The sequence below is a fragment of the Sus scrofa genome, chromosome 10 (assembly GCF_000003025.6).
Source record: "Sus scrofa isolate TJ Tabasco breed Duroc chromosome 10, Sscrofa11.1, whole genome shotgun sequence".
Taxonomy (NCBI): domain Eukaryota; kingdom Metazoa; phylum Chordata; class Mammalia; order Artiodactyla; family Suidae; genus Sus; species Sus scrofa.
In genome coordinates this window covers 69,194,227-69,206,545 of record NC_010452.4, presented here as the reverse complement: position 1 = coordinate 69,206,545, position 12,319 = coordinate 69,194,227, and the positions used below count along the sequence as shown (strand labels likewise).

Genomic DNA, 12,319 nt, shown 5'->3' with positions numbered 1-12,319 from the left:
CTAAGGACCAGCTTTATTTATTTATTTATTTATTTATTTACTTATTTTATTTATTTATTTTTTTGCTCTTTTTTTGTCTCTTCTAGAGTTGCACCTGCAGCAAATAGAGGTTCCCAGGCTCAGGGTCTAATCGGAGCTGTAGCTGCCAGCCTACACCACAGCCATAGCAATGCAGGATCCAAGCTGCATCTGTGACCTACACCACAGCTCACGGCAATGCCAGATCCTTAACCCACTGAGCTAGGCCAGGGATCGAACCCACAACCCCATGGTTCCTAGTCAGATTCGTTAACCACTGAGCCACTACGGGAACTCCATGACCAGCTTTAAAAGAACTAAGGGTTCTGTATGTCTTGAAACTTGGCTAAGCTCCTATCTTTTATATAAGAAGTAGGATTGGGTTTATGCCTTATTCTTCAGAAATTACACCATTCTGCAGCAATGGCAAAGAAGTGCTCCTTGCTTTGTTCTTGAAAAAATAGTGAGAGGCCTGCTGAATTGAAACAGCTTGGCTCTCCTAGCCCGCTTCATAAATATAGCATATTGAACTAAGAATCTTTTTTAAAGTTTAGATCTTTTCATTTTTTGTTGTTATAGTTGTCATAAATTAATCAGTTATGTTTTAAATACCCTAAGTGCAAAACTTGATGCCTTTTAATTCTGTTGACTTTTTTTAATACAAAACAAATTTTACTGTATTTATGTTAATTATTCACAGAGCTACACATTTCTTCCAAAGGCCTATTACCTGTCTCAGATACAAAAACGTAAATAGTTGTTTATTTACTGAGTACAGTATTAAGTAAAGTATCAGTGATTATTAATGAAGTCAGTTACACTACGGTTCTATATGCAAAACAAACAGTAATGTACTTACCCTTAGAAGTTATTCTTGTTTTGGTGAAGAATTTCCATTTCATTCAAAAGAACATTTTGGGTCATGCTGTCCCGTTATACTCTTTTGAGCTTGTGTGTGTGTGTGTGTGTGTGTGTGTGTGTGTGTGTGTGTGTGAGTGTGTGAGAGAGAGAGAGAGAGAGAGAGTTTTCTCTTTTTTTCCTCTTTCTAAATTTTATTTTACTAAGCAGTGTTTTAATATTTTAATTTTGAAGATAAGATTAAAAGTTACTGGACATATTTAACCATAAAATTCTTACCTCTAATGATTAACTGGATTTATTAAGAAAACTAAACTAAACCTACAATTATAGGGAATTAACTTTACATTGTATCTGTGTTGAAATATCACATCAAACATATTTATTTATATAAGATTTATGTGCTCATTGTGTAGAAATAGGGAGTTTAAAAATTACAATCTTTTGAATATGGTGAGGGTGGAGAGTTCTGGAGGCCCTATTCAGACGTAGTTCTCCCACTGAGCCCTCTTGCTTCAGTGTTATCTCTAAAGCAAGTTAACAGTGTTTCTTGCTGCATCCAGCATACAGAAACATCGCCAGAGTCAGCTGTCAGAATGAACTTCGAGTCCTGAAGAAGAAATTCCCACGTGTTTAATTACAAGCATCACATCATTTTGAGACTTGTCAGTTCCTGTTTTGTGCACTGTAGCCAGGTGATCATCTTATACCAGCTACCAGTTACTGAGCACATTAACTCGTTTGACCCTTACAAAAACCCTATAAACTAGGCACTGTTGTTTGGTTCATGTTACAGATAGGAAATGATACACAGAAGAGCTAAGTGTGCTGCCTCAGATCACACAGCCCTTGAGCACCATAGCCAGGATTCGAGGTAGTCTGGCTCTAGATTCTTAAACAACTGCAGTAAATGGTGGCAGAGACTTAGATCAGCAGGCTGCCTCTTGAGGGTCGATTGTTTTCTGCTGGATTCTGAAGACAGCCTGTATAAACACACCGTGATGAAGTATGGAGTTTACCTCTTCACATTCATCACTCTAAATTTTTTTTAAAAACATGGCTTGAACCCGTTTCAGATCAAAAACACATACACTCATGGTCTCGTGCAAATTTATAATGACAATGAGTTTATCAATATAGTATTTTTCTGACATCTCTATAGGTTTCATGGCACATGAATTTCTAGAGAGATTTCCTCTGTCCCTTTGTAGCTTTTGTGTTAGTGTCAGAAGTTCCCTCTTAAATTAGTGATTCTTGAGTTTGCATGCTACTGTCTTTTCATTAATGATTAGCACATTCACAGATTATCCATTGATACCATCTGCAGAATATGTCGTTAGCAAATAATAAACAGTTTGACCATGTACAAAATCCCTTTAGCTATGTGTTTGCCTGATATTGAGCAAAGTTATATAGTAGAGAGACCAAGATTATTTTGTTTTTATTTTGAAAGGCCTACAGTATGCAGCCTTTCTCCAGGACAGCAGCCCCAAACAAGGTGAACTAATTTTGCACTATGTTATTTTACTTTAATTCTGCTTTTTTTGGTATTAAATTTCTATCTTTCTTTAGGCTAGTGTAGTCAATTCTTGCTAGAATTGTTCATTAGAACCATACTGTCTTTACATTGCTTCTAGTTAGTTTTGGATTTTGTGCTAGTAGGTTTGCTTTTTAAAAACTTTTTGTTTTGAAGTGGCGTATCACATATTATGTTGGTCAGGCAGCATGTAGAGTAGTTGCTGACCTCGGGGGAAATCCAGTGAAAATGCAAGTTTAGCTTCTTATTATATCCTCAATAATGCATTAGTGCAAAAGCACTGTATAAATGAATTATTTACTAAAAGACAAACTGTAGGCAACTCTTATCTTATAATAAACATGCTTATATCATTTACACCTCAGAAAGATGTTTCCTGTATTGAGAATGTAGTAACTTTTGAACCTGGCTTTTGCATGTTCTGTATATTCTAAGCAGCTATTGCAGTGATTAAAAGAATGAACAGCACCTGCATTCCCTGCCCATACTTCCCTTCATATCCCATAAGCGAGTGAGTTGTATGCCACTATGTAAACATATATCCAAGTTTCTCTACTTTTACTTCATTTGAATTATACTTTCATTTCTGTAATTTTTATGAAAAACTAGGTCTAGGATTAAACACCCTATTGAAGAAAGATCCGTTTTCATCTTCGTTTCATAGGTGGATGGGAGAAGGTAGGGATAGAAAAAGGTAGGACATGATATGGGGAGGCTGGAGCTATGCACCAGAATTGTATTCTCTTGCTTCCTTTCCTATTAATTACCATTTTGAGAATCACAGGAAGATGAATTAATGTAAAAAAAATTTAAATGATGAAGAATGGCAGTTTCTTTTGTTAATGAGTCATATATAAGCCACTAAAATCCTTTTGGATGTTTCTGAACAGCTCTGAGGAAACTATCCAGAAATATTTTGTTTTAATATTGGAAAAAGTTATGTTACTTTAAAAAAAAAAGTCCTATCTCCATTAAAACCTAAGGCTTTTTAATACAAACATTGAAATAGCTAAAATGCTGCTTACTTATGAGCTATGCAAAACGGGTAAACCAGTGATTGTTATTTTAGTACAGCCAGGCACCACAACACTGTGTCTCTGTGGTACCACTGTGTCACACTTGATGGGGTAGATTTTTTTTCTGCTATGCACAGATTAGGGTTTTATTTCAAATCAGTATCTTATGGTTTTTAAACAGTCTGAAACTACTACTCCATTGTAAGTTTGCAGAGTTTATCTATCTGCAGCAAATAACTAAAAATGGTCCTGCTTTTTTCTTTATTACTTTGGTTGATAAAGACCACCGATTTCCTACAAGAAAGCAAACCAAAATGTTTACATTTTTCTAAAACTTACTAATGTACTTTAGCCATGACTCAGAATGTGGGTTGGAAGATGTGAATTTCAGGACATTAGCAGCTCCCTTCCCTTTTAAAGGAGAGAGACTGAGCACTCTCATCTGGTCAACAGAAACAGACTTAAATCTTAGGTGCTAGAGGAGTCCATGCTTATTACTAAACACATGCGCTATCAAAGCCCTTTCATTAAAGGGGGCATTACGGATGTAAGAGAGAATGAGAAAGGCACTCACCCTCAGAAGCAGTGTATGGATGGTGATTTATAAAAAGAAAAATGCCTGCAGAGCCAGTTTCTGGATCCCCACTGGCAGTGGCCTTGATCACCCTAAGTGTAGCTACCACATCTGCAAAAGAAGGTTGAGAATCAATCCATCACTCTTAACACAGGTATTTTTATCAAAAAGCTGAGAGTGATATTTATGGATAATGAAGTCTAAGTTAAGAGAACTTATGCCATCCTCTTGTTTGTGTTTAAATGGTACTGGCTGTACAAAAAAGAATGCAACAGAAAAAGAAAATGTCGAAGAACACCTATATACCTGCAGTTATGTTCTTTTTTCCAGGAATAGCCCCATTAAGAAAATAAGCCCGCTTCCTTTTTTGTTTTTTAATGGTAATGTCCTTTGGAGAATGTGATTAAACCTTTAGTTTCACATTTTCAATTTATTTTTCCAAATTCAACAGACCCTGAAAATTTGACAGCCTATCAGAACATGGACATTCTGATTAATGGTTATTTTCAATAAAGCATCCAATACCAGGGATGAGAAGATAAGAATAGTGAGCATCACCATTTATTACTATTCTCTCTGTTCCCAAAGTGTGCTAAGTACTTACTACGTTTTTTAAAAATCAGAACAAAACAGAGGTTTGTCTGTTTGAAATACTAAGTTATAGATACTGCTTTGGGGTGTTCCATTTACTGAAGAAATTATCCCATAGATTATATAAAAACTGAAAGATAATGTTAGAACTAGGATTGGCTTTGGACTTACTTCATTTTGGATTGGTTTTGTTATCAGATCATCTTAAGATATTTCTGAATATTAATATGTTTAGGAGAGAATTAAATTTTAAAAAGCGAATTTCTAGGTATTTTTCCCTCTTGTTTTTAACACAGTAAATGTCTAAAATTGTTTATAATGCCTAACTTCTGATGGACTTTAGTTTCAATTTTGTTCTTAGTCATTGCAGATATTGACAAAATGTCATACAAAATTATTTTGTATTTTTTGTAGGACTGGGAAACAGAAAATCATGACTGGTATTGTTTTGAATGCCATTTGCCTGGAGAGGTGTTGATATGTGACCTGTGTTTTCGTGTGTATCATTCCAAGTGTTTGTCTGATGAGTACAGGCTTAGAGACAGCAGTAGTCACTGGCAGTGCCCAGTTTGCAGGGTGAGTACCATGAGCTTTAATGTGCTGGTCAGAGGGTTGGAATTCATGAATAATAGCTGTACAAAGACATCCCAGGTGGTCTTGCCAGGTCGATGGATAAAGTACTGGAGGGTGGGGGTTATCTCCTGAAATGATGGGTAATGAACATAGAACACTCATAAATGGATGTCACAACACATACTCAGGGTAAGGATTTTAGCAAGTTTAATCACGTGCAGATTCACTCTCTCCTTGTACTTGACAACGCCCTGTGGATCGTGTGACTCCTGTAATGGGTGGCCCTTGGGAATTAAGAACCACTCTCCTCTGCCAAACCTGTTCAGTCCGTCTTCTCTGCTGCTCAGAAAGCACAGGTAGCAAGAGGCACATTGTTGGAAACAGTCTGTATCTATTCCTCATTATATATTCGTGTAATGTTGCCTTTATTTTTTGTCATATCCTGGGTTAGTTTCTTTCTTTTATTTGGAGGGTGGAGGGATGGAACAGTTGTACGTAAAGAATTCAACAAAATGAAATAGTCTGGTAGTTAAAATAGCTACTTCCCGCAATTGTTTTCATTCACATTATTTCCCCATTGAGAAGTGTACTTGGCTGTGCTTGTTGTTTGCAGATGTGGTGTGTGTGCATATGCGTGATGTGTGATGACTAAATACTGCATTGCATACGGCGTTGATAGTGACCAGTAAGGAATTATTTGACTACAGCTTCTGTTGTTTTGTTCTTGCAGTTGTTAAGGGTACTTACTTGGAACCATGCACGTTGCCCAGATTACTCATGAGGTCTGTTTGTGAACATGTTTTACAGTATTTGAGTGGCTTAAATATTTATTATTCAAAAACATTTTGTCTTTTGATATTGGCCAAAAATTCCCTTCTTATTTGCCAGCTTAATGAGCAAAATACAGTGTCCATTTGAATCTTCTGTTAGTGACTGGCTTTTTATTACTTAAGGATGCTTCACCTTAACAGCGCTATTATACGTATTCGATAGGTAGACAAGAGTTGGCATTTTTAAAAAATGTGCAATGATGACTTGTAGCCAAGGGCCTAAGTGCTAGGTAAGTAGGATAAATCTCTAGGTCTGAATATTTCACTCTCAGTCGTCAAGGGGTAGACCTCCTTGGAGATGTGCTAGAATTCCGATGGCTGCAAAAAGTCAGTGTAAGCATCTGTATGGGAACTGTATCAGTACTCATGCTTTATTCTCATGGATTTGTATTTCACAAGTAAATATCTCCTGGATTTTGGTAACGGTTTACATTAGAGGTAGTAAAGAATTGATGAGATCTGAAGAACAGAAGCAGGAATGTTGTGAAAATATAAAAGATGTGGTCACTGGAGTTCCTGTCATGGCGCAGCCAAAACGAATCTGACTAGAAGCCATGAGGTTGCGGGTTCGATCCCTGGCCTCGCTCAGTGGGTTAAGGATCTGGCGTTGCTGTGAGCTGTAGTGTAGGTCACAGATGTGGTTCAGATCCTGCATTGCTGTGGCTGTGGTGTAGCCAGCAGCTGTAGCCTGGGAACCTCCACATGCCGCAGGTGCAGTCCTAAAAAGCGGGAAAAAAAAAAAAAAAAAAAAGATACGGTCACTGATCAAATAATAGGGACTCGGAAGCGTACAATTCGGGACACACCTGTGCGTTTAGAGCAGTACCTTTTAAAGTATCTAATACTTCGTTCATATTCTCACAGTAAAGTATTTAAAGAAAACCTTTGGGATTTTTGAGGAAAGGTTAAACTTTATGGTAAATGTTTTGTGTTCCTTACATTAAGCATGGAAATTGAACAGTTACACCTTTGAATAAAATGCGTACTACTTTCTCCTTCGGAATTCACTATCAAGTTAACCAATTCCATTTCCTAAATGTGTTTGCTTTACTCTTTACTGATAAGATGAAATTTTTAAAATAGCAGTGAGTTTCTGGCTCACACAGAAACATTGTAACCAAGCGGAATTTAGCTAATCCCATCCTGATTTTCTCTTCTTCCCTTTGTTTTTGTTTTTTTCCCTTTGTCAGCCTAGATAGTCTCACATTGTGGTGTGATTATGCTTACTGAAATGATACTGCGAGTCAATATAAAACCTTAGCTCACGCATTCCCTTCATAAACCGTGAGCTTCCCTTCTGTTAGACTCAAAAAGCCTATGTCTGGTTGGAGATGGTGAGTTTTAGCTTGAGCTTTAAAACTTCCAAAGAAATAGTTATTTCTGTATTAGATCTGTCCATTTTTTACACTGTTAACGTTTAAGAAAAGATAAGTGCTAACAATATCTTTCCTGGGGAAAGGGGTAATTATAACCTTGAAATTCGAATGGAATTTTAAGTATTTATTTTGCTTGGGTTTTGGTTGATTTGTTTTTTTTAAATAATGTGTCAAAACTTCAAGTAAAGCTCTTTTTAATAATCTTAACAGGAGAATGACTGACCAGATTTAAGAGAACTGAGTCTATAGACAAAAACTTTAAAACTGTGTTTTCAAATCAACATAATGATCTTCTCTAATTTTCTTTTTGATTAATGTTTGGAAGTCATGTATGTTAGTTAGGTATACTAGTGAGGAATTTTGAAGATAAGATGCCAGAGCCAGATTCAGAACAAGTAAAGTAGTGGATGGAAGTCAGTCACTGTGTCTAAAATTGACGATTAAAATGTTTCTAATGTTTTATAGTGGTCAGAAGACTTTGTTTTTACATAACCTCTGTCAGTGTTACAGCACTGAATAGGTAATCTCTCACAAGCTTTCAGCTATGTTATCAAATTTATCTTAGCTCATGCAACTTTATCTCATATATCTGGTGAATTCCAAAATATTTTAAGAGGGAGATGATGGAACTTTTTTCTCAATTTAAAATAGTTTTATCAATTTTCTTAATAAATCTCAGGAATCTCTGAACCCTGAAGATACTTCTTTGGATTATCTGCCTTTTAAAACAATAATTAAAAAACTATTACTTTACAGATACAGTAGATTGTTACTGAAAAATAGCCTTTGAATATCAGATTAGCATTTTGCTTTGAAACAAATTCAAGTAGTGTCCTGTTTCACACTCTTGTCACTGAGAACTCTTAATTAAAAAAAAAAAAGAATTTTAAATTACTTTTTTCACAGTGCAATGTATGGAATGGTTAGCCAGCCAGTGGGGACCCGCTCTTTAGCACAGAACACTACCCAGTATTCCGGGATGATCTGTGTGGGAAAAGAATCTGAAAAAGAATGGGCTGTGTATGTAGAGCCGAGTCACTTTGTTGTATAGCAGAAATTATCACAACATTGTAAATCAACTCTACTTCCATAAAACTTTAAAAAATGGAAAAATAGGCCCAGCCAAAAAAAAAAAAAAAAGTTTTCCGTAAAAAATTCAGACAATTTAGAGAAGGATAAAGCAAGACAGTAACATTCCCAGCAGTGCTGTCACATCAGAGATGAACGTGCTCCCGGAGCTCTTCCGGCACCCGTGCACGTCCGTTTGTATCCGTCTGTGTGACTTGATGGATCAGAGGCTTGCATACACTGCCTGGTGGTGGCCAGTCTGCTGCTACTCAGCAACGTCCCGGAGATCTCTTTTCAACAACTGACTGTGTGAGGGGCTCCATTAATGCCCATTTACATTGCTGCCGTGTCCTTTCTGACCAGCACCATGCACTGCAACTCACCTGCCAGAGGAGAGTTCAGGAGGGTGCCACACTTCCCCCCCGAAGAGCAGTCTTCTCATTATAATTCAGCTCTGTATGAAACTGGAGTGTATGTTTTTATATTTAGGTGTATTTGAATTTTATATTCCTGAATAGCCATGAATTTTCCAAGAAAAAAATAAGAAAACTTTTAAGTGAAAATTGCTTTAAAGATTTGCCGAAAGGATGTGTCTTTATAAAAAGGTATAATCAATTATGTTTTTTAAAAATAGAGAAGATTAATTTACATGTATCTACATAATTCTGTCTAATCACCTTCACAGGACAAATTCATTGAAGTGGAATTCTTAAATTTAAGGATAGGCACATTTCAATTTGATAAAAATCACCAAGTTGTCCTTCAGAAAATGATACCCATTTATACCAACATTGAAAGTATCCCCCCCTTTTTTACCTATTTGATAGGCTCCAATGGATGTCTCATTTTATTGTTCCTTCATTTTCATTTATATAGTTTCCAAGATGCAAAGTCATTTTTTTCCTTGATGCTGTGGTTATAGAAGGCAGGCCTCTGTGAGTGTAGACAAGACCTTGTACATGATGTGTGCCTATGAGCACATGTGTATGCGTGATGTGTGTGTGTACACACGCGTGCACCTTAGATGTGTGCAGACACGTGTGTGTGTGCGCGCGCGTATGAAGTGCATACTTGCTGGCCTCCAACCTTGCTGGTAAACGTCATGATGGTATTTGAGTGATATCTGCTTGGTGATGGGTTAGAAGAAGCCTGGGACCACTCCCCAGGTCGGTACCATGTTCTCTTTTAGATCACAGCCGTCTGGTAGGTCCTTTTGTGGGGATGGAAATCTTCCTTGTCCGGTCAGAGCCACTGCGCATGTGTCTGCTGATCATTTGAAGGTGGTTTGGAGACCCATGAACTGCACATCTAAATGCCTGTTCTGCTGCACGAGAAACATTTCTGGTTGAAAATTCCAGCTTCATGAGTGGCCTGGCATTTGTTCTTCCCATCAAGCCATTGTTATGACTTGGAAGAATTCTAGAGGGAGGGTATAAATCAGCTTGCTCCCTGCTGCCCTCCTCTCCCTCGTGTACACAGCAGATTGTGCAGTAAACGCTGTGTTGTGGCTGTAGGGAAGTGTAATGTGTAGTGCACGGATTAATGCTTGTAAGGGTTGATGGTGCATTGTTTGCGCTGAAGCCGGTACCTCCTAAAAATCAGAGAATTAACTGCCAGGGAAAGAAATTGTACAGCAAGACAAAGTAGTCGGCACTTTCCAGTGAACAGTTCTGAAACAGCAGTGTTTTGAAAGTGGGCCCTGTTTCCTCCATCCTATTTTAATATGTTCATGTTCCTTACATAAATGAATTTTGTTTTTATAACTTTGAGGAGACGTAGATTCGTGTTACTGCTCCTTTTAAATTCAGATAAATGAGCATTTTATGTTTGGACTAAAGTCTCTCATTAGGGAGCAAAATGTAGGGCTCTGAACTGAGCACGTAGAAAGTGCTAGAATGGGAAAACTACAGGGATCTCCTTGCCCCCTTTTTGGCATTTGGGCCTCTGTGCTGCTCCAGTGAAGTCCATCCAGAGTTTAAGTTGAGGTATCTTGGTTTTTTGTGTTTTTGATTTTTGAGGTGTAGTTTACAACATTGTAAGTTTCAGATACGCAATGTAGTGATTCATAGTTTTAAAGGTTATGTTCCATTGGTTACTACAGACATGGGCTGTGTTCCCTCTTTTCTACTGTACATTCTCATAGGTTATTTACATTATGCATTGTAGTTTGTACGTATTAATCCCCTGCCCCTATCTTTGGCTTTTATGATGGTCTTATTTTTTGGCTTTTCTTTTTAATTCTTAAAAATTTGATTGGCATATACTTAATTTACAATGTTGTATTAATTTCAGGTGTACAGAAAAGTGATTCAGTTATACATATTCATGTAGCTATTCTTTTTTCAGATTCTTTTCCCATCTAGGTTATTATAGAATATTGAGTAGAGTTCCTTATGCTATACAGTAGGTCTTTATTGGTTATCTATTTTATGTATAACAGAGTGTAGATATTAATCCCAAACTCGTAATTAATCCCCCCTGCAGTGTTTCCTTTAGTAAGCATAAGATTGTTTTCAAAATCTGTGAGTTTGTTTCTGTTTTGTAAATAAGTTCATTTGTATTGTTTTTAAAAATTGGATTCCCCATATAAGTGATATCATATGATATTTGTCTTTCTCTGTCTGACTTACTTCACTTGGTCCACCCATGTTGCTGCAGATGGCATTGTTTCATTCTTCTTATGACTGACACTCCATCGTATATGTGTCCCATTCCTCTGTCGATGGACAGTTGAGTTGCTTCCATGTCTTAGCTGCTGTAAATAGTGCTGCAGTGAACAGTGGAGTGCATGTATCTCTTCAGGTTTTATTTTTATTAAAATACAGTTGATTTACAGTATAACTGTCTTATATAAAAATGTTAGATTATTATTTATATCCTCTAACATCTTTGGTTGACCTTACATCCCATTTATGACACACTAAATGTGACTTACATATGAAAAGATCAATTTAAGTCACAAAAGAAGAAATACCTTTCAAGGTATTGGATGGGGATCTATTATTCTAGCATGTCTTTAAAAAGTATAGAATATAATCAGCGATGTTGAGCAATTTTTCATGTGTTTGTTGGCCATCTGTTTATCTTCTTTAGAGAAATGTATTGGAGTTCCTCTTGTGGCTCAGTGGAAATCAGCCTGACTGGTATCTATGAGGATATGGGTTCACTCCCTGGCTCACTCAGCTGGTTAAGGATCCATTGTTGCCGTGAGCTGTGGTGTAGGTTGCAGACACAGCTTGGATCTGGTGTTGCTGTGGCTTTGGTGTAGGCCAGCGGCTGTAGCTCCAATTACATCCCTAGCCTGGGAACTTCGACAAGCCGCACCTATGGCCCTAAAAAGCAAAAAAATAAAATAAAATAAAATAGAATAAGGACAAAATATTTATCTACCCACAAATGTTTCAGGTGGCATTTTTCTCTGTTTAAGGGTCACAGGTTTTAAATTTTGAATTAATGTACAAATTGTGTAATGAATCAGTTTAACCCCCACTAATAATATACAGAAACATGAGAAAATGTAGATAAGAAAATGAAGTATTTATATGGGAGAGTTTTTTTTTTTGTTGGAAGAGTACTGTGGTTCTGCATCTAACTTGCAGCACCTGATTCTCTGATCCCTGACTCTTGGGCACATGAGAAGCTCTGAAGAAGAGCTACACTAATAGGAATTATCCCTCAAGTCTTCCTACTACCATAGTTCTCTTTAAAATACTTAGAATCAAGGTAGCTATTTCATAGGAAATTTAATAAATATAAAGAAGTATATAGAAGGCATTTACAATTAACATTTAAATTGGATGTTAAGCCCCAGGTACTGTATTTTTTTTCATATGGGATACAGTCTACTCATTAGGCAGATACTGAAAACAAAGGAATTT

The 12,319-nt window shown here is 36.9% G+C and overlaps 1 protein-coding gene across 16 annotated transcripts in view; it reads left to right on the top strand.

Annotated features, from left to right (window-relative positions):
• Window positions 1-12,319, top strand: part of ZMYND11 (zinc finger MYND-type containing 11) — a 136,185-nt gene that overhangs the window by 89,095 nt on the left and 34,771 nt on the right. For 5 of the 16 annotated variants that reach the window (XM_005668258.3, XM_005668260.3, XM_005668256.3 and 2 more), the window contains exons 4-5: window positions 2,330-2,374; window positions 5,009-5,170. The exons of 5 other annotated variants lie outside the window; for them this stretch is intronic. In XM_005668258.3, coding sequence (XP_005668315.1) covers window positions 2,330-2,374; window positions 5,009-5,170 — 207 coding nt within the window. Of the gene's footprint in view, window positions 1-2,329; window positions 2,375-4,454; window positions 4,551-5,008; window positions 5,171-12,319 lie in introns of those variants that run through there. 6 more of the 16 variants (XM_003130850.5, XM_005668261.2, XM_005668262.3 and 3 more) reach the window with 3 other exon arrangements.